This window comes from Drosophila hydei, unplaced genomic scaffold (assembly GCF_003285905.1).
Source record: "Drosophila hydei strain 15085-1641.00,03,60 unplaced genomic scaffold, DhydRS2 tig00000315-arrow-arrow-pilon, whole genome shotgun sequence".
NCBI lineage: Eukaryota > Metazoa > Arthropoda > Insecta > Diptera > Drosophilidae > Drosophila > Drosophila hydei.
Window position 1 is genome coordinate 1,239,105 of NW_022045707.1, and position 25,506 is coordinate 1,264,610.

The 25,506-nt window shown below is 40.8% G+C and overlaps 2 protein-coding genes across 2 annotated transcripts in view; both read right to left on the reverse strand.

Moving 5' to 3' along the window:
• Window positions 1-4,388: 4,388 nt before the first annotated feature.
• LOC111602093 (actin-57B) lies at window positions 4,389-6,524 on the reverse strand. Its single transcript, XM_023319027.2, has 2 exons — window positions 6,378-6,524; window positions 4,389-5,550 (listed from the first exon to the last, which is right to left on the reverse strand). The coding sequence occupies exons 1-2, from the start codon at window positions 6,415-6,417 to the stop codon at window positions 4,460-4,462; spliced, it is 1,131 nt and encodes a 376-aa protein (XP_023174795.1). The 5' UTR covers window positions 6,418-6,524; the 3' UTR covers window positions 4,389-4,459.
• A 10,032-nt stretch (window positions 6,525-16,556) lies between these two features.
• LOC111602128 (retinal homeobox protein Rx) overlaps window positions 16,557-25,506 on the reverse strand; it is a 32,585-nt gene continuing 23,635 nt past the window's right edge. Inside the window, exons 5-6 of the mRNA XM_023319076.2 lie at window positions 17,619-17,784; window positions 16,557-17,553 (exon numbers count right to left, since the gene is read on the reverse strand). Of these exons, the coding sequence (XP_023174844.2) occupies window positions 16,859-17,553; window positions 17,619-17,784 (861 nt within the window). The 3' untranslated portion in view covers window positions 16,557-16,858. The remainder of the gene's footprint in view (window positions 17,554-17,618; window positions 17,785-25,506) is intronic.

Here is a 25,506-nt window from a genome sequence, read left to right on the forward strand (position 1 = left end):
CGCCTCGAGCTGTTAAATAGACTAATTTGTGGGCAATGCATGCGTGATAATGAACGGACTTATCACACACACAGAGAGTATGTGTGTGTGTCGCACACTCGAATGTGAAGTGTACTTAAGTGTAATTTTGGTCGAAACTAAGGCTAAGTTGCTCTGAATGCCTAGACTTTTGAGTAGACGGCTTAAGATCTAGGCCAGGTCGAAGGATTCGAGTGCTCTAGCCAACATTCACGCACAAAATAACAACCCCTCGGTGTGTGTGTGCAGGTCCAGTCGATTAGAGTCAATTAGCGCGCGATTATAATGGCATTTAGCCAGGGTTGGGGTTGGGCTTGGGGTGGGGGTTGGGCTGGGCTTGGCAGGGAGCATTGCAACTCAAACTCTGCTTGGCTGTAAAGTCATTGAGGAAATTTGCACATAAATTGCGTAAAGTGCAGTTCTTTTCAGCCCTAACACGTTCACACACACACACACACACACACACACACACCCGTCGAAGGGGGTGCATCAATGGGGGTGATTGGCATTTGTCTACGTTTATGTGTGGCAGTTCGCAGTTGAATGGGTTTCGCTCTTTTACTTTTTATTTGGTCAGCGCACATTGTCAGCCCAATTTCATACACACACTCACACACACACACACATACAGCGCAGAAATGCAATCAAATGTGACGCGTTTTTATTATTCCAGCGAATCTCGCGCACCAATTTGGAGTGGGCTAAAAATTGAAATCAATCAAATTAAATCGCCTTGTTCGCGCAATTTTATGCAGTTTATATATATATATATTTTAAATATATATATGCGCAGCTAACATGATGCATTGAAAGGGTTTTTCTTTGCAGCTTAAGCTGCCTAGTGAAAGCGCTCGAGCAGAAATATGAAATTTAATTTCGCACATTACAAAAGATCTAATGAATGAGCTTATGAATAATGAATTTTATTAATTATAGATTAATCAATTTACAGCTATTTAGGCTAGCAACTAACTAAGTGAAGTAACTAAATGAGAATTTATTATATTTCTTCATATAAAAAGTTCTGATATATTTTCAAGTTTTTTATAGAGTTGGAAATTCGACTTCGAATTTAAATTTTGTATTTATATAATATTTTATTTTCCACAAAACCTTTCTACTTATCAATTTGGGTCTTTTCCTTAAGTATCAGCTGACAGACAGCTTTGAGCCAGTATTGAGCACATGCAGAAAAAGAAGTTCCGCACTTCATTTATACAGACTTACCTGGGCACAAAGGCTGCGCTTGGACTGCGACTACTTTTACTTTACTTTTTTGTCATTTATTCTAGATACTTTTCGTTAATGATAAATGAAGATTTCTAGCTGCAAAGCTTTCTTCCAGCTGCAGCATATTTCATATCGATTCATAAAAAATTCCGAGACTATTTATCTATATTATTCATTCCCTATTTTACTTGTCACTTCCCCTCCTCCTAGAGCTTCACGCTAGCTTCTTATCAGAATTAAGCTCTAAACACTCTGAAATATTTGAGCTTACAAAAAGTTGTTCAAGTTTCGAGCGCACTTTGAATACGCTTGAGTGAATACAAGTTCAGGTTTGGGCTCTTTGCTTTTTTATTTTTTTGGTGGCATCGATAATAATTGAAGTGAATAACATTGTGCGTGTGTGTGTGTGTGTGTGCGTGTGTATAGGAGGCTGTCGCAAAAGCTTCTTGAGATGAAGTTCTCATTGTGCTTTGTGCCGCTCTAATTGACCATATGGGTTGATCCGCTGCCTCTTGAATTTGTATGGATATTATTTATTATTCGATTTGAAAATCGAATTTGAATGGAACACAAAAAATGTGAAAATTGCATTATTTACGACATTCTTCGTTATTCGTTTCGCTTTTTTTATTGTGTGCGTGTTTATTTTTGTTTTTGTGCAAATTGATTAGTGGGCTGAACTTGCTGGGGTTGCTGAGGCTGTTCTGTTGCTGGGCTCCGAGAATGCGAGGGGCTGGCTTTGACTCCGATAGACGACATTCGACATTCGACATTCGACTTTCGACTTTCGGGCTTTGTTGTGCACTGCGCTGTAAAGTGATTCGCTTGAGAAAAACGAGCCGTGCGCGTTCTCTGCTTGGGACTTGGGCCATCATCGTTTGTGCTGGCTGCTGGCTGCTGGCTGCTGGCTCTCTGCCAGCTCTGGGCCACCATTTATTAACCAGCAACTGCCAGATGCAGCATTTCATGAATGAATATCGTCTTCTCTATTGCAAATGTTGACAAATTATTTCGCGTGCTCGTTGCAACTGCAATTAGCGTTTGATCATCGTCGTGTCTTGCACCTTAAGATTGATCGCGATGCCAGCTCATGCCAGGCGAGCTGCTAATTTGTCTTTGCATCTCGTGCATTATATCGTCGACAATTTGTTTTACCTGCTCATGCTGCCAGCTTGAGAGTGTGTTGAAAGTGAAGTCTGATAGGGTATGCCAGACGAGCTAACTAATTGAGCGTGTTTCTATTGGCATACTCCAGGCTTTTAGCTCTCAGAGAGTCTGCCTTGGTGACACTTTGAGTTGCTTTCTGTTTGCAGGTGTTTGGTTAACTAATTCCTGATTTAGTTAAGATACTTTGTGAACAATTTCTCAGCTTAGTCTAGCAGCATTGAATATGATCTACAAACGCTTAAAGTTGCAAGATTGAGGATTTATTTGCTCTTTAAGAGATCTTCAAGCTGGGCATCTCTTAGTACTCCTTATTATTTTCTCACACATTCAAAGATTCCAGTTATATTCCACTCAAGACATTTTACAATTTGTAACAATTTACAGGGTATTTCTGTTAGTTATCTAGCTCTGTCAATCATCTGCTTTCTTATGTTGCTTCCCTCACTATTTGTAACTCATCAACTTTTGTTAACTAGCAACTATTTACAGGGTATTTTTGATAATGCTCTAGCTCTGTCCTTATCTGAGCAGTGTCCGTCATCTGTTTCTAACTTAAAAATCATAATTTTCTATATTCTTCTGATATATGCTATATTCTTTTGATATACTCTACTTCCCAAACCAAACTATTTACAGGGTATTTTTGATAGTTACCTAACTTAACCAATGTTCTGTTTCTAGTAGTATTTCTGTAGCATCATTTGCATATATTCTTTCAATATACTCTCAATTACATCTCACTCAATTTACAGGGTATTTGTAATAGTTGCCTAACTCTTATTTGTTTCTAATTCCAAGACAGTATCACTTGGGTTCCTTCAATAGACTCTACTCCTTTGCTATTCAACAGCTTCAATTACATCTCACTCAACTACAGGGTATTTTGTTAGTTGCCTAACTCTGTTCATCATTCGTTTCTCATTCCTCATAAACCTCATCTGTCTATAAACTCAACTCTGTGTTGCTCAAGATCTGTTGTGAATTGGCAAGGAAATTACAGGGTATTTCTTACATATCTGTAGCCCTGTGCCACATTTCCATCAAACGAATTTTCAAATTGCTTTGATCTTCAGCATGCCAAAGATTTCAATGGTCCGAGTTTTCCTATGTTCGGTTGGGAACTGCGTCAGGGCCTATCGAGTTACTGCTTAGAGGAAAGGCATAAACAACATTTTTCTATTTCTCTCACTCTCTGTCTCTGTCTCTGTCTCGATATGCTTTGGAATGCCTCTATTGCTAGCTAAAAATATCCAAAAATATTTTCGGTATTTCGAATACACATTTTCGTTTTTCAAAAATATTTTTGGCTTGCCAGAAAGCTCGACGGAAAGCCAAGGGAAATATGAAACGCGGCTGCCTGGAACTGAAAAGCTCCAAAGCGCTTTCAAGAGGAAAATTAGAAAATCGGAAAACTCATAGACGAAAACATTCTCGAAGAGATCAGACCAGAGGCCAGAGCACGCGGTGCTATCGAATGTATGAATCGAATGATCGATCGATGGATCGAACCGAATGCCCCTGTGGCCCCACGCCCAAGCACCACGAAAGTCTTTGAGGCATTTTTTTAGAAAAGAATTAAATCTAAAAAATCGTTTTTATTTATAAATAATTATAAATTTCTTTTAATTAATTAAAATTACATTCATGCGATCATTTTATATTTCGTAACAATTGGACCCCATAAGCCACATTGAGGATGTTGCGTTCTATACAAAAAACTTAAGAGAGAGTTGACATTTCTTAATAAAACAATCAGATGGTTAACATTGATGAAAACACAGAGAGAATAGTTAAACAATTAAATGGGGTTTCGTTTTCATTTAGATAAGTGTTCAGTCAGTACAAAAAATAATCGGGAACCAAAGGATGACGCATTGGTTAAGTGACATTCAGCAACATCTCAGTTGGTAAGTAGATGTTGATTTGTTGTTGTTGTTGTTGTTGTTGTTGTGTACACAGCACAGCCAGAGCCATAGCCAAGCATAGAAGTAGGCAGAGATGGCTAAGGCAATGCCGGTGGGGAGGTGGAGGGGCAAGTAAATGCTTAGAAGCACTTGCGGTGGACAATGCCGGGGCCGGACTCGTCGTATTCCTCCTTGGAGATCCACATCTGCTGGAAGGTAGACAGGGAAGCAAGGATGGAGCCACCGATCCATACGGAGTATTTGCGCTCTGGGGGAGCAATGATCTTGATCTTGATGGTGGATGGGGCCAGGGAGGTGATTTCCTTCTGCATACGATCGGCAATACCGGGGTACATGGTGGTGCCACCAGACATGACAATGTTGGCATACAGATCCTTACGGATATCCACATCGCACTTCATGATGGAGTTGTAGACGGTCTCGTGGATACCGCACGATTCCATACCCAAGAATGAGGGCTGGAACAGGGACTCGGGGCAACGGAAACGCTCATTGCCGATGGTGATCACCTGACCGTCGGGAAGTTCATAAGACTTCTCCAGGGAGGTGGAGGCAGCGGCGGTGGCCATCTCCTGCTCGAAGTCCAGGGCAACATAGCACAGCTTCTCCTTGATGTCACGAACGATTTCACGCTCAGCGGTGGTGGTGAAAGAGTAGCCACGCTCGGTGAGGATCTTCATCAGGTAGTCGGTCAAATCGCGACCAGCCAAATCCAGACGGAGGATGGCATGGGGCAGGGCATAACCTTCATAGATGGGGACGGTGTGAGAGACACCATCACCGGAATCCAGAACGATACCGGTGGTACGGCCGGAGGCGTACAGGGAGAGCACAGCCTGGATGGCGACGTACATGGCTGGCGAGTTGAAGGTCTCAAACATGATTTGGGTCATCTTCTCACGGTTAGCCTTGGGGTTCAGGGGGGCTTCAGTCAGCAGGACTGGGTGCTCCTCGGGGGCAACGCGCAGCTCATTGTAGAAGGTGTGATGCCAGATCTTCTCCATATCATCCCAGTTGGTGATGATACCGTGCTCAATGGGGTATTTCAGGGTGAGGATACCTCTCTTGGACTGAGCCTCATCACCGACGTACGAGTCCTTCTGGCCCATACCAACCATCACACCCTGATGGCGTGGACGACCAACAATGGAGGGGAAGACGGCACGGGGTGCGTCATCACCGGCGAAACCGGCCTTGCACATGCCGGAGCCTGCATAACAAAGACAAAAACCCAGACGGTCGTTAGCCAAAAGGAACTACAAATCGGACTGACCCTAAGTGGCCAGAGCACATGGCTAAATGACATAGACTCACGGCATGTGAGCGAAATTCTAAGTGATCACATTTTTCGGGGCTGTGACTCATCAGCGAAGAACTTAAGAAATTTCATGTGGATGATTCTTTGAGTGTGGGAGAATCTATGAAAATTTTGAATTCGATTCTTTGGGGAACTATTTTGAGCAATCTTTGATATGTTCATTATCATCTTTAAAGATTTTTTTTATGAAATGTATATCTAATCTGTCTGCCTTGTAGAAGACTCTTACTGATACTAGATATCGATACTTTTTTTGTTGCGAAATTTTGAAGGAAACTTTGTGGAATTTTTGGATGCTTTAGAGAATTTTGAGATGAAATCTTTAATATATTTTTCCTTCTACGTTAGGAAATCAGGAATATTCTTTTTTTTTTTTGTGAAAGCATCTTGGAGGAAACTTTGTTTGGATGTATCTTTTGAATGTAGATTCATCAGCAAACTATGCTGTGGAATTTTTGATATATATTTCATTCTATGCTTATAAATAAAGCATTAATGTGAAGGAATTTTTGGAAACTTTCAGTGGAAAAAAGTTGCATTTGACTTGTATTGGAATCAGATTTGAGAAATTTCATTTGATAAGTTGAATTTGAGCACTTTTGATCACTGCACTGACATTATCCTTGACATTACTTAATCCACATTTAATGTATAATCCATGTCTATCCATTAGCTTATTTATTTTATTTCTTTTTATTGTTTTTTCTTGGTATACGCACCATTGTCAACGACCAAAGCAGCAACCTCATCGTCACACATTTTGTCTGGAGTTTTGTTTGTATTTACGGTACCACGGGTGAATTTAAATCAAGAAATACGGCAATGTGTACGCTTTGGAACACAACTGACTGACTAACGTATCCCCGCGTTGGTACTCGGATTTTATACCAGGCAGCACCGATTTTCTTGCCATCCAAGAAAATTGAACATCGTCACAGTTGCCATACGCTCGCCCCCGCCAACCGTCGCAGCTACAGCCACAGCCACAGCCACAGCCCATGGCAGCATGAACACAAATACCAGCATGAAATTAACACAGCACACACACATACATACATACGTACAAGTGCAGACACTGCTCATGGATATCTGCCCACCTTCGACAACGGCAGCGGCGGCGCCTAAAAATAGATCCTTTAGCATAAGGGGGGCCGCCTTTGGACAATGCTGTCGTCGCTTGAGTGAGAGCGAGAGAGCGAGAGGGCGCAAGCGCCGTAGAGAAGCAGTTCGGCATGATCGAGCGTGCAGTTGGCAATCGGCAAACAGCAATCGGCAATCGGCAATCGGGCGTCGTGCGTCGGGCGACGGCGCCTTCGTCTTCGTGTTGCTTGCGAAGCAATCATCTCTGCCTGCGCAGAGTCCAAAAGTGCCGTATAAGGCAAGGCTGCTGCTCCAGCGATCTCGCTCTCACGCTCTCAGCCAGCGTCGTGTGGGTGTGGGTGTGTGAGAGCGTGCGAGAGCGCGTATGCGCCGTTGTTGTTTTATTTCTTTGCCTTTCTGCTTTGCATATGCTTTCGTTCTTTTTAAATATTTTTTCTGTTTGTTTTTAGGTCGTGGGGGATTTAGAAAATTAAATTTGTTTGCCTCGCTCCCAATTATGCGGCCTCCTCCTCTCACTCTCTCTCTGTCTCGCTTGGGCAGCCACTGCTTGGCTTTCATAACTTTTCGTGTTTTTCGTATGTCGTAATAAATTCATTTTCTATTTTCGATATTTCACATCTCAATCGCTCGCTGCTCGCATCTCGCAGCTCGAATCTCTCGCACGTTTGCACCTTCAATGAAATTCCACGGTTCGCACTTCTATTTTTGGTCATATTCTCTCAACTGTTTCACCGACCACGCCCCCATTCCGCTCACTCGCTCATCTACCCACACCTGTGTAACTAGCATAATTCAAGTAACTAAACTGTTTATTTACAATTTACATTTGCTCGGCTGGGGGGCCGTTCACATTGCAGGGTATCCATTTAAATTGGGTTTATGCTTTATTTTTAGCAGCAACTAAGTGGGGCATGTTTACGTTTTATGGCATACTCTCTTTATGTTCCAACATTATGCTCGAAACAGCTCACACACACACACACACACACATATATATATATATGTATATAAATTGGCGTTTCATGTTGTTAGAGCAAGAGAATACAAAGATTTATGTCGCAAATAGGAACAGGCGAGGCCATATGCTTTAATTAGATATATCCATAGATATATATTTCATAGATACATGACATACATATATATATATATATATACATGTATGTATGGTAGGGCTTAGAGCTAGCAGCTTTGCCATGACTAATCTATGAATATTTCGATTCCGAATTAAGTTTTCTTCGATTTGCCAAAAACTTGTTTTTCTTTGCTTCAATTTCTATTTCTATTTAGATTTGTTGTTCCCTCTGACTAAATTTAACTCGGCTGCTAACAGCCAAACACTCTGCTTCTTAGCCATTTCCTTTCGATTCCATAAATACTATGACGTTGAACTTGTACCGAATTCCCTACACACTAACTACACTATATCTTCGAATCATATGATTTCTATGTGAGGTTTAGCTGCCTTGGATTGGCATTAAGCTTAGCTTGTTGCGATCGATCTTTAGCCTTTGCATAGTTTTCTATAATTCTGAACACATTTGATGCTAAAGATACTTAGCTGAAGACAAATTTGGCTTAATCACATTATCTTCTTCAAAGTAGGCAAAATAATTCTGAAGCTACTTTTTTAAGTCAGTAAACTTTTTTCAAATCACAATTTTGAGAACTTTAAATATTTAGTGAAATGAAAAGACGAATACAAATTTTTGGGCAATTTTTGTACTTTTTTAAGATATATAAAGTAAAAAACTTAGCTTTAACTGAAGTCTTCGCAGTTAGTTATTGAGACATCGATTAGAGGGATCTGTGATCAATGTTCGTAGACATCTTAGCCTGTGAATCAATCAAGTTTCATTTATCAATTTGGCCAATTACTGCCGTCACAGTGTTGCCTTTAGCCATGCCTTGACTGAGCTTCGCATTCATTTCTTATGCCGTTTCAAAAGGTGAAAAAGGTGTTTTCCTCGCTTTTATATTGAAAATTTTAACAAGTTTGTGTTAAGGTTGAGTAAAACTATATTCAGATAGTGGACTTCATATAAAATATTTCCTTTATGCTACTTCACTCACTTCGCCCTACAGTGTAAGCCTTACATTGGAGTTGCCCCGGTTCAAGGGGCCTTAAATATTTTAGTTTCAGCCACTTTATATATAAGTTCATTTATATAATATCTCAGTGCAGCATTAAGAATACTTTGCTATCAGAACATAATATCAAATCATATCTTTCTGCAATTTCAAAATGGCTTTTATTATATTTAAAACAACTTGTTGTAATTCCCAACTAGTTAATGGCCGTTTCTCAGCTTATTAACGTTTCAGCTGCCGTATTGCCACCCTGTGAGCTGAGCCAACTACCTTTTAAGACAACAGTAAATAAAACGTTTCCAAATGAGCAATCAAAACTCGCGCCATAATCGCAATCAAATCGCATCAGACCCAGCAAAGGCCGCCGAACGCCTCGAGGCGCCCCTGCGGCAGCTTTTGTCGTTTGTGTTATGAAAATACGAATGAATCAAATTCAGAATCAAATCAAATTGCAAATACATAGATTGTATAAATGGCTAAATCAAATTTTAATATAAAACCCAGTCAATTGTGCACGCCGGGTCGAAGCAGGAATTTTAATAATGAGTCCGCAGCGCCGAGCTGAGCCCAGCCTAGCCCAGCTCGCGCTCGAGCTTGTTGTTGTTTTAGTGCACGTGCGTCAAATTGCCAACACTAAAGGGATTCATTTGTGAATTATCCAATGCCCGTTTGAATGTCCCCAAAAATACCCAAGCCAAAGAGTCGAGTTGGCTCGCTCAACGTTCCTAAGTAAACAGTCGCACGGGGGCAAATGCGGGGTAGACAAAGAGAGAGAGAGAGAGGGAGGAAGGGAGGGAGAGAGAGAGAGCTATGCGTGTCTGTCTGGCCTGGCTTGGGTATGGGAATCAACGAAAACAAATTGCAATTGAGCCTGTAACGGTGACAAAGTGGCCACCACATCACATAGACCAGGCTGAGGGTGGGCGTCAGGGACAGGGGCAGGGGCAGGGGCAGGGGTAGGGGCAGGGGCAAGGGTACATGGGATATACAGACGCTGCGCTGCGCTGTGCTGCGCATTTGACAGGCCAAGCGGAATGCACACAGACGACGCCCAAAGCCAAGGCAACAAGCGTGGCTACATGGCTACACTGGCAACATCATCATAATGATAATGATGCTCATAATGAAGTTGCTGGCCTGCCTCATCGTACCCTTAAGCCTGAGCTGGTTTCGACTTTGCGGAATTTTTATTAAGTTGCCAATTTGGCAGCTACTTTCAGCTTGTTGACAGAGTTCATCAAAGTATGTGTGTGTGTGCGTGCGGGTGTGCGGGTGTGTTTGTGTGTGTGAATTAATTTCAAATTAGTTTTTGGCCACGAGCCGCAACGCATTATTGGATTTAGGCGCCCCCCGCCCTAAAAATCTTTCTGTGCGTGTGAAACAAACAATTGCAAATTGATTTGCTGAAGTGTTGTCCAGTGTCCAGTGTCCAGTGTCCATTGAAGAAGGGGTTTAACCACAATGCCCCTTTATGCCTATTAATTGAGCTAATTCACCAATTGTTGGCCAGCTGCAGCAGCAGCAGCAGCAGCAGCTGCAGCTGTGTAATTTGGGCAGCTAATTTGAGTTTGTCGAAAATCAGGTCAGATTCCGATTCGGAATTAGAATATGCTGCCAGCATTGAGTTGTGTTAATGTGTGAGAGAACAAAGAGAGGGAGAGAAGAAGAGCTAGAGGGAGAGGGAGGGAGGAAATCGAGTGCATGCACAGCCTGCATGGAGTCTATTTATAGCAACCAAAGGCATGAAAACTTGAACTGGAAAAGAAACAAGTAAACGTGGTCTGGTCGGAAGTGCTCGACTTGCAAATACCCTGAACTTGCAGCAGAGCTGGTTCTTCACTCTTAACACACACACAAATACACAGACAAAGACAAAGACAAATTTATTGTTGAATAACTCTTGTTCCAGTTGGACTTAGCTAATCTAATCAAATATTCAGAGTCTAAAAATAACTTCTATTCATATATCTCTGTTTTCATCAGGGAAACCTACGAGGTAATTTGGAAATCTTTATTATTTGTGGTATTCAAGCTACACTAAAAAGTAAATGAACTTATCGATTAGTATCGATAACAAGGAAATGGTATGCGTTATCAAAATAAATAAAAACACATATAGAAAGTCTCTAAGTCTCGAGCGTGCTTAGTCCTTGCATATAGCTAGAGGCACAGACATCAGAACAAGAATATATAGACTATATAGACTATAGCGATCTCCCAGGCCTTCTTTTGTCTGTTACATACATTTATTCAAAAGCATTAAACTCTGAATTTCCATATTGAATGGCGATATATATGTATTGGCATATACATATGTGTGTAGGTATACATAGACTCCATATCTCTAACTTCCTTCTTGTGAATATCAATCATTTCTCTCTGCATATATCGCATTTCATATCTAATCAAACATTTTCCGTTTGGGAGACAAATCTTTGAGTCATATTTGGATTCACGTGCTGCTTGCAATCACTTTTGAAAGCAGACAAGTGTCCATATATATATATGTATACATATTCCTGATCTATTAGTATAGCCTATGTACATATATAATAATTTTGTATGTATTTGCAGACTCGATATCTATACAATCTATAATCTATATAGACAAAAATGCGCTCAAAATACATTTGAATATGCGCTAGAATGCGAATCTATAACAATTCTGTACGGATATGTATTTATATATATATATATATATATATATATATATATATATATATATATATATATATATATATATATATGTATATATATATGTATCTGTACGCCTCCAGTTTGAACAAAAAAATATTCAAGAACAGAAAACAGAATACGAAATAGAGAACATACAAAATATATATAGAGGAACAGAGAGAGAGAGATAGAGAGAGAGAGAGAGAGAGAGGTAAGAAATAGCTGAAAATCTTTGAAATAATTTGATGGCAAACAGTATAGAGATAGAATTATGCATGTTTCTCTAGATACACTAGATTAGAGTGGACCTGTTTTGCACCAGCAAATGAAGAAACAAATTAAATTTATAGTTAGATAACAAAGTTAGATAAATAAATTAACTTTATGCATGTCTAAAATGAACCTTAGTATAGTTATATATAAAAATTATATATATATAATTCTTTCTATACGCAAAATTTGTTAATTTTTTGGCCAAATTGTTGCTCATTACTAATAATGTTGATTGTCTGCCCTTCTTCACGCTATATCGCTTTCTTTACGCAAGCTGCAGTCAGAGAATTCTCAAGGGGAATTTGCTCACGTTTTGCTGACTTTTGGAATTTTAATTTAATTTTTTAATTGGATTTTGATTTTATTTTCTAGAAATAATCAAGAAATTTATTTTTTTCAAGCTCAAAAAAGTCTTTCCAAATCTTTTAAAGAATAATCTGCGTTTATTTCTTTTATTAATATTAATGAATGCCAATTGATAATAAATTAATTATAACAAAAAAATATAATAAAACTAGAATAAAAGCGAAGATTGAAAACTGAATAAAAGTTCATATTTATATATTTTTCTTTTATATAAATTAATTTATAATATATGACTATTAAATTGATAAAAGAAATTATGATAAATATATAAAACAAAAAATTGATAATAAAGAATACATAAATTGAATATTAATAAAAATTAATATAAAATAAAATATAAGCCAAATTGATTATCGTCTCTTATATAACTAGTATAAACGATTTCCCTTATTATAGATTGATGAATGTAAGCATATTAAAGATTTCAAATTTTCACTTAAATATTTAGTATTTCTATCTGTTTGGCTTTGGTTCACCCGAATCGCTGTACGCTGAGCATTTGCTCCTCTTCCTCTGCGCCACAGGCAATGGAAATAAATGACGCGGACATTTATGGTGCGCGCTAAAACAGATTTTTTCCGAGTTAGCTAAATACATATACGAAATGCTGTTCAATAATTTGTTTCTATATTTTGTTGTTGTTATTGTTGTTGTTGTTGCTTTGGCGCTGGTTTCATTTCGTGTTGAAGATTTTATTTTTAACATTGTTATTTTATATACACAAGAAGCAAGCGCATAGAACGAAGCACACGAAAGATATATATTGGAAAGAGTATAGCTATATAGATATAGAAACATATATATATATAATGAAAAATAGCCCCAACGCTTTCATCATCGACCAAACGGGCTAGATCAGCTGTATGTCATCAATATGCGATATATCTAGAGAGTGAGGCGAAAGAGCAGCAGCTCGATAGAAGGCTAGATATATACAGGGTATGTATGTAATGTGTAAGTGAATCGATGGGCGTTTTGGCTAGTCGAATCGGAAGTTCTCTATGGCAGCAGCAGCAGTGGCAGCGGCAGCTTCTCGCCTTGGGGCTTCCGTTGAGGCCATCCACTCGGACTCGGACTCGGTGGTTTTTTGACAATTTCTATATATAGCGCAGCATAGTCAAGAGTTTCTCTTCTCTGTTTTTGTGGAACACTTGTCGCTGTCTGCGACAGCCCAGTGCCGATCCGTTGCAAAATAAATTTAAGGCATTTTAATTCGCGTCACAAGTTTTCAAGTTCAATTCAATTGGACTTTGACTCGGCTGTGCACTTGGCTTGCATTGGCACGCCCAGCTGGCAGGCATCACCCACATGTGGGTCTCAGTTCGTTATTTTTATAGCGGCTGCTGCATTTTCGCCTTATATGGTGCTGCAGCATCTCTCATCTCTGGTATTCTTGAGCGCATGATTCACGTTTGGCTTTCCCATCTTCCTATCACTCAATCAGCGGGCGGGCTAATAATAAGTGCGCATTAGTTGGGTAGTGAAGTGCAGCAGACCGCATTCCGCATGCCCTTGTCGCCCTTCTCATGGCTCATTTACAGTTTGACAGCTGCCAGCAAACATTTTCGATATTGAATTCACTTTATTAATGCAAGTGGAAAAGCTCTCAAACAAGTGACGCTTCGCTCAGCAAGCTTTTATACTAAAGCTTTTTTTGGCAGACAAGCCCACTGCTTGCCTCAACTGCTTTCTATTGAAGTTACATATATACAGTCATATACAGCTATATTACTTTAACTCATAAAAACAAGACCTGCTATGAAAATAAATCTCTTGTCTTATCATTGCAATAAAAGAACAGAATCAATTGAATGCTTTCTACAATGGATACTCCAATTCAACACGCGTCCCCAAATGTATCACACAAAAAACTCGTGAGCAAAATACCCGAGATACGGCCAGGCAAATTCCAAAACATATTGGATTTTCTGATTCTTACAGATTTTGGTCAAACTGATAACGGGTTATATCACATTTTTGGCAAAAATTTCACAATTTTTGGAGCCCACATTTGTTAATGTCGATCAAAAAGCTATATGCGTGTGTATTAAAAATAATATATATTTCCGAAATATCCGAGTTAAAGTCACGCAGTTTTAATGTTTCTTTTTATACTATTGTATTTTGTTGCATACTTTTAGGCTGCATCCGAATTATTCAACTATATACAATTGTATTCCAAGATTATGTGTTAATAACAGTTCGGCAAGTTGGCTACAAGGTGTTGGTAGCTCAATGATATCAATTAATCATATCAATCGACCAAAGACTCAGAAGCTTTCAATAGGCCCATTTACACGTACTGTTTGACTGGAACCTGGCTGCACTGCTTGTTTCTGCACGCAGGTCAAGCAGTAATTACTCTGATTGCGCTTTTAAAAATGCCGTTTGAGACATAGATGGCGCCACCTTTACATATTAAATAACATTAAATAACAATCATTTGAACCGCAATTTAAATATAAATTTATTAGTCTATTTTTATTTTTTATAAACCTAAGTGAACTCAACTCAATAAAAAATGAAAAACAAATAATCTAATAAGTACAGCAGACAGCTATGCCGTTGTCCGAGTGCTGCATTTAAAAACTGGGCTAAGTAATTGCCATAAATTTAAAATTAAATATATAGTTGTTTAAGGCCGCATTTGTTTCCATTTAATATTCTCCCCTCTGTCCGTGCACTAGTCAAATATGAAATAAATTACTTTGAAACGTTTGCAATTGCCTTGAAATAAATAGACCAAGCCACGGCTCGACTCGCAACCCCAACAGGACACGAAATCCTGTTCCTGGACTCAATTCCCTACTTCGTTTATTTCCCCTGATAGTTGGCTATTCTATATCTATGTGTATAAATAGAGTATAGTTTTGCATTTAAAGCATTTCGCAGCGAGATTTGTATGCTCGCCAAGCAAGGTAAATCAGGGTATATTGGCTTCATACTCAGCTGTTCATTTGGCTCTTTCAGCACTCTATTAAGGCTACAGCTTTGATATGTGGTATACATACTGGCTTATAGCCAGGGGGCGTGACAAACAAGCCATGAGCGCGCATCTACCAGTCAGCTACGCCCCACTGCAATGTCTATCCAAAGATATTGTGCGTGTGATAAGCACACAGAGTGTAATTGCCAGCAATTATCATTGTGCAGCTCCTGTTTGCCATTGTTAAGGCACACACACACACATGCATGTGTGTGTAGATATATATGTGAGATAGGGCATTTGTCTAGCATATGCGCGCTGTGTCGCCCGTGCTTGCATTTTAATTGTCGGCGGCGTTAATCAATTATAATTTATACATTATTTTATAACATTCCTAGTTGGGCATAGGCCCACTCCCTCCCCCTCCCCCCTCTCTCTCTCTCTCTTCCGATCCAGCTATATATATGCGCCTCTGGTTCCTTGTTCAATTATGTGTCATTATGCGCCTTTTGTTTGCCGTGCATTTAGTCCTTTTTAATTGCATTTAATTGCCGCTTGTCAGCGTTTTCAATTTGTTTGTGCTTCTTTCGAGTGCTGCGCCGCGTTTTCCTTTTCTTTTCGATTATTAATTTAGTCATTAATGAGTTTTCGACAGCTGATTAACACGACTGATACGCATTTGCGTCGCGACTGCTCGAACCGTGGCAAGGGCAACGCAAGGGCGGCTTATTAAGTTGTCACACCTGACACAGAAACTTCTTGCTGAAAGCTGAGGGCGGTCAGAAAACTTACATAAATCAGTTCTGCCAGCATAAGCACTTGACATAGCTCAGAATCGATAACTTTACTTGATTCTCAGGATCTTAACTTGAAGCATGACATCAGACAAGGACAAGTTTTGAATACCAATCGAAAGCCTGAGTCGCACCACATCTTTTGAAACATGTTTATTCCTAAATCTTTAAAGTTATGACATATTTTTTGTATATAAAGTCGATACTCCGTTTTAATACCCGTCAGATAAGGTATTCCACATACAAATCTCACAAGAAATACACAAGTTGTGGCTAGTCAAAGTTCAAGATATTCTTGATTTTCTGATTCAATCAGACTTTGGCCAAAATGATAAGGGGTTAAATCACATTTTTGGCCAAACTTTCGGAATCAAAAGTTGTTCATGCCTCTCGAAAGTATTCCTTCGCGTGCATCAAGCGAAAATAGAACAAATAGAATTAGCTGTGATATATCATTATGCATTCAGTTAAGACTTTCAGCTAAGTTCTTTTCAGTTCGCTTTTCTTTTGTGTTTCCCATTTTCAGTTTTCCCAAATTATGTTATCAAATTGATGTGAGCTAAAACTTGTTTATTTATTTGTATTTTGTGCTAATATGCAAGAGGGGATTAGGATGTTGTTTTATACATATTATTATTATTATTATTTTTATTATATTTAGCTTTTGTCTTTAGGAATTAGAGAGATGTTACAAATAGATCTATATGCACATTAAAATCCTATTTATTTGATTTGTTTTTGTTTTTGTTTTCGTTTTTGCTTTTCTTGTTGATGATTTGAAAGAACTTTTACTCACTGGGACTTCCGCTCTGCTTTGAATCGTTCTGCGCTAATGGAAATTAGGTATACAACGATGAAATTCTCTAAACTAAAACTCTGAAGCAACTAAACATATATGATTATATATAAATCTCTGTGATTGGACTCTGTGTAGAAGAACTAAGGCCGAAACACTGCGAGTTCATTGCTGCACCATTTAGACCATGGAGACGAGGCCCTTGTTAAGATTATCGAGATGCTCCTTGGCCTTGATGCGCAGCGTGGCAATAGAATTGCTGCGCATGTCGACCGAAGGCGGCGTTCCAGCTGCTGAGCGCTTGATGGCCAGCGTGGAGGATGTGGGCGGTGGGCTCTCTCTGCCCACGTCGAGCAGCTCGTTGTTGCATTTCTCGAGGCCGTTGCCGCCAGCGCCGTTGCTGCTGCCAGCATCCGCATCGCTGCAGTCGCGCAGATCTCCATTCGAGTCGGCATTCGAGATGCTGAGGTTTTGTGGTGACATGCAGACGTCCGGACCGCTGCACTCCAGCGACGAGGAGGAGGACGAGGTGGTCGAGCATGCAGTCGTTGTCGTCGCCGCTGGTGGCAGAGGCGTCAGCGATGTGGCATGCGGTGACATGCGTGACAGGTGCGGCGACAGATGAGACAGCGGCACCGCATGATGGCCGGCGAGGGCGTGTGCATGCGGATGTTGGGGTGGGGGCGGCGGCTGTGGCCCGTTCGGCGGTGGCGGAGGCAGCTGTGCGCTGTGCGGTCCATGCGGTGGCGGCGGTGGTGGCGGTCCATGATGATGACCCATGGCAGCCAAGCTGCTCATGGTCAGATTGCCCGGGGCTAGGCTAAGCGGCGGGGTCAGATAGCTGGGGTAAACGGTTTGCGGATGCGACAAAAAACCTGCGAAACCAACAGTAACTCAAATGAGTCTCTCTTCTAACGAGCTATTACATCTCGACACTCACCTGGTAGCGCGCTCAGCAGCGGTGGGGAGAGCCATGGATCAACGGGCAAGCCGGATGCACCACAGCCCAAGCGATGCGGAAGCTGCGTAAAGTGCGTCAGACCCAGACGCAGGCTCTCCGACTTTTCCTGGCGACGCCACTTGGCGCGTCGGTTCTGAAACCAGACCTAAAAAAATAGAAGAGGAAAAATAAAGAAGGTGTCAGTTAATTAAACAGCAAATCGCGCAGAAGGCAATTAAACGCAGTCGAGGAGATGAGCGTTAATTGAATCAGGCACAAAATGGCGAGTGTCTAAACAGCCAACAACAACTGTCAGCAGCAACAACAAAAACAACAACGACTAAATGAAGGTCATCCAACATAATTGGAAAACTGAATGAGCTTAATTACGCGGCCATGATGAGCAGAAGAACAACGGCAGGATGAGAGAGAGAGAGAAAGAGAGAGACATCAAGTTCAACAAAAAAGCAAAATGGCCGCCCAGCCAAAATTGTTAATGAAAGCAGCCGCACACACAAAGCCAGCGCCAGAGCGAGATAGACAGCTAAAGCCTAGCTAGAGGCAGAGCAAGAAGATAAGCAGCAGCTACAACAGCGGCAGGGGCAGACAGACAGTTAGACAAACAAAATGGCGTAACAGCAGCAAGCGGCAGCAACAACATCAACAACTAGAACAGCGATTGACGTAGCCAAAGCTGTAGAAATAAAATTCAATTAGTGCCCGTAGCTATAATTAGAATTATCGTTACAATATGCGTGTGTGTATGGGTGAACAGCTCTGCCAACCAAAGCGCAGGCAAAGCGTCGGTCTAATTAAAGCAAAGAGAGCAATTGAAAGAGAGTGCGAATGCGACAGGCTGAGCGAGTGCGAGTGAGTGAAGTCCTGTGAGCGGGAGCGAGTCGAATGGGTGGCGTATTTTGGATTTCCGTTATGCCGCCGGCTTCGCTGTTGCTGCGCTCAAAGTAATTAAATGCAATTTGCGCAAATTAATAAGAAATTATTTCTGATGGAAATTTCATTACCATTATGTCGTTGATGTTGCTCTTGCTGCTGCTGTCGTGGTTGTTGTTGTTGTTGTTGCTGTGGTTGTTTTTAGTCGAGCTCTGAGCCCTGCCACAAAATACATAAACAAGCAGGTTGTGTCTGTGTGTGTGTGTATTTTCTTCTCTCTCTCTCTCTCTCTCTTTGTGTGCGTGTGTTTGTGTGCGGCGCTTTGGTTGCTCCGGCTGTTTAATTAAACATAATGGCGCGTAAAATTATTTTCGTTGTCAATTTGACGCACAGGCAAAAACTGATTTGCATTACAAATTTGCAGAGCGTGCAGCATCGGCATCGGCATCGGCATCAGCAGCAGCCACAGCAGCCGCAGCATCCGCCTCTCTGAGGGAAAATGTTGTTGGCAAATGCAAACAGAAAGTGAAAATTTCTTGTTTTTCTCCACGAGTCAAACAGCGCTTTGGCAAAGTAATTAAGCTGTTAAAGCTATTGAAGCTGCTTGCTATTTGAGCGCAGAGATGAATGAATATGATTTCTAGAGTCACCTATTAGCAAATTTACTATATGAATTGATTCGCTTACCAAAAGCTAACAAAGGTGGCTTATTAATCTGCTGTATTACCATAGATTTTAATTACTCTTGCGGGTGGAGCACATTTCACACAGCTCCAAAAAGTAGGCAACGGAAAATAGAAATTCCTTTAGCTACCTACACTTTGCAACCTTTTGATGACGCTCTTATGACGCTGTCTGATGCTACCAGTATACACTGGTATAAACAGTATATTATAATGACTTATTTGTTTATTACTAAACAGCTAAATATCTAAGAGCTAAATGGGTGTCACCTACTTTGGTATATAGAGTCTCCTTGCAGTTTACATCCTCTCGTATACCTTCCCAGCTTTTATACAACATATATATATATAATATATATACAATATTTAACGCTTTAGTTATTATTATTATTAGATATAGGAAGACAAAATGACACACATATTAAGGCATCTACGAGTCGTACACACTCGACTAGAGCAGTCTTTGACTTTATTCTATCCATAGTTAGAACTCTTCTTAAAAATATCATTGTGAATATTTCCATTTGAATTCATTATATCCTTACTTTTATGCTGTCAATATGTGACCTTACAACATTTGTTAATAATAATAAAAGAAAAACATATCAATTAGCTTAGTCGAGAGACAGAAATAACAAAGCTCAAGGAGCAAACACACACACACACACAGAGTTGTCTCAAAGTCTAATTTCCTGTCGCTCAAATCTGTACGAAGAAAATAAATTAAAGTTAGCAGCTCTAGGCCACAGTTGGCCCCCATCCAAGCACCCACACACACACATACATACATTGAGTAAAAGCTTCAAATGTTAAATGAATATTGACATTTGGCTATGGAAGCAGTCGAAGCAGGCGCAGGCGACGGCGACGACGAAGGCTGTGGCAATGCTTGGCTGCCTAGCTGCCTGCCTGATGGCCTGGCTGGCTGGCTGGCTGGCTGGCTGGCTGCCTAGCTGCTGTACGCCGACTGTTATAATTTGAGTTTGTGCTTCTTCATTTTAATTAAATCATCAAAATCAATTTTGTAATTTCCATTCATGGTGCGTCATAAGCGGCACAAAGCGAGCGAGCAAGAGAGAGAGAGAGAGAGAGAGAGGAAGACTGGCACGCCCATCAGCCACATCAGCTACATCATCAGCATCATCAACATCATTAAAAACTTCATTATGAGCTTCGGCAAATTGTCTGCTTTCATCTTTGGCTGTTTTGGTCGACTGGGCGTTCAGTCTCTCTCTCCCACGCAGCCAAACTCAATTTTCCACCCCATAGACAACAAATACAAACACACACACCCACACACACGCACGCTACAGCCATTTTCAATTTTGCTACATTTTGTGCTAGCCCGCCCAAAACCCAGCAAGCCAAGGGAATGCCTCCAGCATTTGCCATTCATATGAAGCTGAAGCTGGATGCTGGATGCTGGATGCTGGATGCTGGCAAGCTGAGAGCACGCGCCTGGCCGCAACAGCTGCCACGCCTCCTCCTCATGCCTCCACTTGCCGTTCGCCTCGTCAACCACTTTTCAACTTTAATCTTTTTCATAAACTTCACATTGGCAGCAAACAATTTGCGTCGCCAACAGCGCTGCCAGCGTCGCCGTCGTCGTTGCGGCGCATCAACCCCCAAAAAGCAAGGGACAAAAGCCCATGGCGCACGTTATGCTGCTGCTGCTGCTGCTGCTCCTCCTTCTTCTTCTCCTGCTCCTTCGCTTCTCTCCTGCGTCGTCTTCTTTAATTTTGTTCGCAGCAAAGTTTTGCCATTTTATTGGAAAACTTCTGCCGCAAAATGTCGTCGCCCAAAAAGCAAAAGCAGCATACAAGGCGTATACGCAATTTCGCTTGTACTCTATACACAGGCTCTCTCTCTCTCGCTCTTCCACTCCCCACTCTCTCTCTCTCTCTCTCTCTCTCTGTGTCTGTGTGTGTGCACAAATTGCTTTTCGAATGTTTTTGACAGTTTGCAAATTGGAAAATTGACTTTTAACACACAAGAGTTCAGCAGCTTAATAAAACTGTTGCCAACTTTTGCTACGCACACGAGCCGGAGCGAGAGAGAGAGAGAGTGAGTGAGAGAGAGAGAGAGCATGGCTTGTCCATTACACGTTTATTGTTGAGAAATATGCATAGCAATACTTCCGTTTGGGCTTTGACTCTGTCTCGGTTTTTGTGGGCAAACAAATTGGAAAACCGTTTATGGCCATTGGCTAAGTGCTCTTTGGCTAACTAGCCCCGAAAAGTCTTTGGGGAAATAATTGCGCATATCGTTGAAAGAATCTAGACCTGCAATTATATATATTGCATAAGCATTACAAATGCCAATCGCTTTTCCATGTCTCATGCAATTCAATCAATTTGATTGCGATAAGCATTTAATTGCGCTCGTCGCTCGCTCGCATTATAATTAAACTGAAAACTCCTGCTGCGCTCAAGGATATTGATAGCGGCGCCTAAACTAATGCCAATGCAATGCATCTGCCGTGTGGAAGCTTTAATTCAATTAAAAAGAAAAAATGCGAAACGACGTAACGAAACAAACCCCAGCGCAACGAGCTCGTTTGCCCGACCCTAATTATATGCCTGTGCAGGATTTCGCCAGACATCAGACATCAGACATCAGCTGAGCCTGTCATAATTTCAGAGCAGAGCAGAGCCGACCCGACCCGACCCGACCCGAACAAAGACACAGCGTGGCGTCCTTTTAGCGCTAGTTTATGACATGTTCTCTGCCCTTGCATTGTTGTTTGGCTTTTAGTTCCGGCAGAGCTGGAGCTCTCTCTTTCCCGCTCCGCGCCTGAGCCATATCCTGTCAAGAGCCAGCGCAAACAAAAGCTTTTTTTGGCGGCACACAAAGCGCGCACAGAAGAAGATGTTTTAATTAGTTTAGAAGCCGACAAGCATATTGATTTACACTCCAAAGCCGCTGCGGAGCTTGAAGAAGAATTTTGACTATATGAATACTGGTTGAGGCATTCCTAAGAACTTCATTTATAATTATGCCTAGTGCTCCTAGTGTCCTTTATAGCACTCCTTTAAGAATCTCAATGCAAAATATTCTGGATACATTTTATTTAGTCAAGTTTCATTATCCTATGAATCTCTCTTTGGAATTTCATTTGAAATAGTTTTTGATATGCCATTAGTTATCCATTATTTATCCACTAGTTATCCATAATATATCCATAAATTATCCACTAATTATCCATAACTTATCCATGAATTATTCACTAGTTGTCTATAAGTTCTCCATGGATAACCCATTAGTTATACATAATATATCCATATATTATCCATTAGTTATCCATAATTTATCCAAAAATTATCGACTAGTTATCCATAATTTATCCATGACTTATCCAGTAGTTGTCCATAACTTATTCATAAATTATCCACTTGTTATCAATAACCACTATATCGTTATCCATATCCACTAGTTGTCTATAACTTGTCTATAACTTCTCCATGGATTACCCATTAGTTATCCATAATATATCCATAAATTATTCACTAGTTATCCATAATTTATACAAAAATTATCCACTAGTTATCCATATTTTATCCATGACTTATCCAGTAGTTGTTCATAACTTATACATTATCCACTAGTTATCAATAACCACTATATCCATATCCATATGTACCAGTTGTCCATAGCTTTTCCATGAATTACCCACTAGTTATCCATAATTTATCCGTTAATTAGCCGTTAGTTATTCAGAGAATTCTCTTGTTCTCCGTTGGCTACAATCCATTCCCATCTTTGAGGCAGCATTCAGTTTCCCTGCTAAATTTAAGACTTCCTCATAGACACTAAGCCGCTCCCAGATCATCAGCTGTTGGCCACAGCAATTGTCAGGGAGAAGACTTAATCTCTGTCAGTAGGACAACCCAGGCAATAGCTGACAGCAGCATCAAGATCACTTTGCATTGACGAAGTCTTGGCAGCTGAGCATTTTGAATATATTAATTGCTGCTAAAGCAACATTGCTTCATTGTTTCAGTCATCAGTCATCATGATTCAATTGTTGTTGGTAGAAATACGGTTCACTCTAATAGTTTCTTGAGACTATTTTAGCTAGTCATAGCTCACTTTGAGCTGATCACTGAACTTGCACAGGTTAAGTCCTTTATCATAAATATTCGTTCTGCCATTCGAGTTTATATGTGCTCAGATGTAGGCCAAGGCATTCTATGATTCGAAGTCCTTATCACCTTCGTCAATCCACTTTCCATAGGCCTTCAGAAAAATTCTCTTAATGTTGTTCTAAAAATCCTTGGTCAGTTCTTGCTTTGGTCTTAACCAACTCACAGCATTCGAATGAGTATAAAATGAATGTTTCAGCAGATTTCTATAAAGTCTGACCTTAAGTTTATTTCCTAGCTCTACTAGCCTCTGCTTCGCTCACACTTCAATTTCGCCTCTTATGTGTCCTTTTTAGTAAACCTTTCCACTGCTAATTAGTACCTTCCATTATGCTTCATCAGTTGCTCGTTAAAATTTCATTTCAAATGCTTTCGGAATTCAATTTAGTTTCTCATGTGTATTTAGGACTCTTCAAGCCTCAACTATTCTTGATTTGTTTAGGTGATGTGTGTTTAGCAGTAGTTCAAGTGTCCAGTGTCGTCATTATGCTTAATAACAGTTTCGCTTGCATTCGAATTGCTGTAATACAAAGCGCGCCACACGACACGACTCGCTCGCTACCAGTTGCAGGCCCAAGTGCCACGCCTCAAATAGCGCCTGTGAGAAGTCAAAGGCGAGTGTCCTTGTCTCCCACACCACCTTCGCTCTATAGCTTAACACCCACTCGATCAACGCTCGCTCAAATTTCCTTCACATTTCAATTGTGGCCTTTTCTCCCTCTCTCTCTGTCTCTCTCTCTCTCTCTCTCGCTCGCCTTTGGGTTTCTTCTGCTCAACTTGAATTGACTTTGACTTGGCCTTTGGTTAGGGGCGGCGGGTAATTCGACTTGGTTTGTTTGCCGGGGCGTATGTTTGCAGTGCGCCACGTGTCACCCTGTATTTAATTAGCTATTTATTTACTCGCTGGCATGCCGAGCAGCACAAAGGAACGAACAACGCCGCGAACGAGCGCACGCACAGTTAATAAGCAGTTAAATCGGCTACAAAGAACGACAAAATATGCCCAGCAGCTGCCTGGGCAAATAGTCGACCAGCATCGCACTGATTAGGGCTCTGAAAAGGGGCGACAGGGGGCGTGGGTAGTTCAACTGTGTCACACGCTTCACATGGCAAAACAGCTATTAGTCTGTGCGCTCTCCCTCCCTGTCTCTCTCACTCACTCACGGACTCTCCCTCTCCCTCTCTCTCCTTCTCCTTCTCCTTCTCCTTCTCCCTTTGGTTGACACTCGCTGAACGCATTTTTAATTTGCAACTGTGGCTAAGTGAGACGCTGCTGAAACAAGTTTAGTTTAAGTGCGAGGGTAGCTTAATAAGTATGCAAAATATGTATAAAGGTTGAAGTTGTCACGGAATAAGCTTGCCTAATAGATGTGCTCTACAGATCATTATAATAGACCCATTCATTGCGAGGGCTGCCATATAAGTAACTGTGCAGCAACAGCACAATATATATAGATATGATCTACTTTATAGAAAACTTTAGATCAACTCTTAATAATATATACATTTTCTGTTATAAAAAGCAATTAACTGTGGTAGCAGCCCTCGCAGAGACACATAGCCAAGTCCTTTGCTTCTAAGCGCGCATTCATTTTTTTTAGCTAGCGGCTATTGGCGCTGGCCACGCTTTAGAGGAGGAGGAGAGCAGCAGGCAGCAGCTCTTCAGGCTGGCCACTGCAGAGGAGGAGGCGGGAGTAGCAGCTCCTCACGCTGGCTGATTACTCGCATAATTTGAATAATGTTTTATGACAAAATAAATTAGTCAACGTTGCGAGAGGAGAGCTTGACTCGGCTGCAAACTTTTGCTGCATACATTAAAAGTTGTTCAAGTTGCGAGTTACTCAAGTTGTTGTCGTTGTTGTTGTTGCTTGATAACTTAATTATATTTTGTATTTTGTGCGTGCGCCAAAAATGGAGGAGAGCAAAAAATATGGAAGCCCAAAAATTTGTTAGGTGATTAATTAGCACATAATAAAGTGGCAAAGCGCACGGAAAATTATTTAAGTGTTTTATGATTTATTCGGCAGGCAACAACAACAACAACAGCAACAACAACTGTATATGAAGTTGTTTAATAAGCAAATGACTGAAGCAGAACGCATAAAACCAATTAGCATGTTACACAAAATTAATTAAAAGCGGAAATCAAAAAAAGACCCACAAAGCATGTCA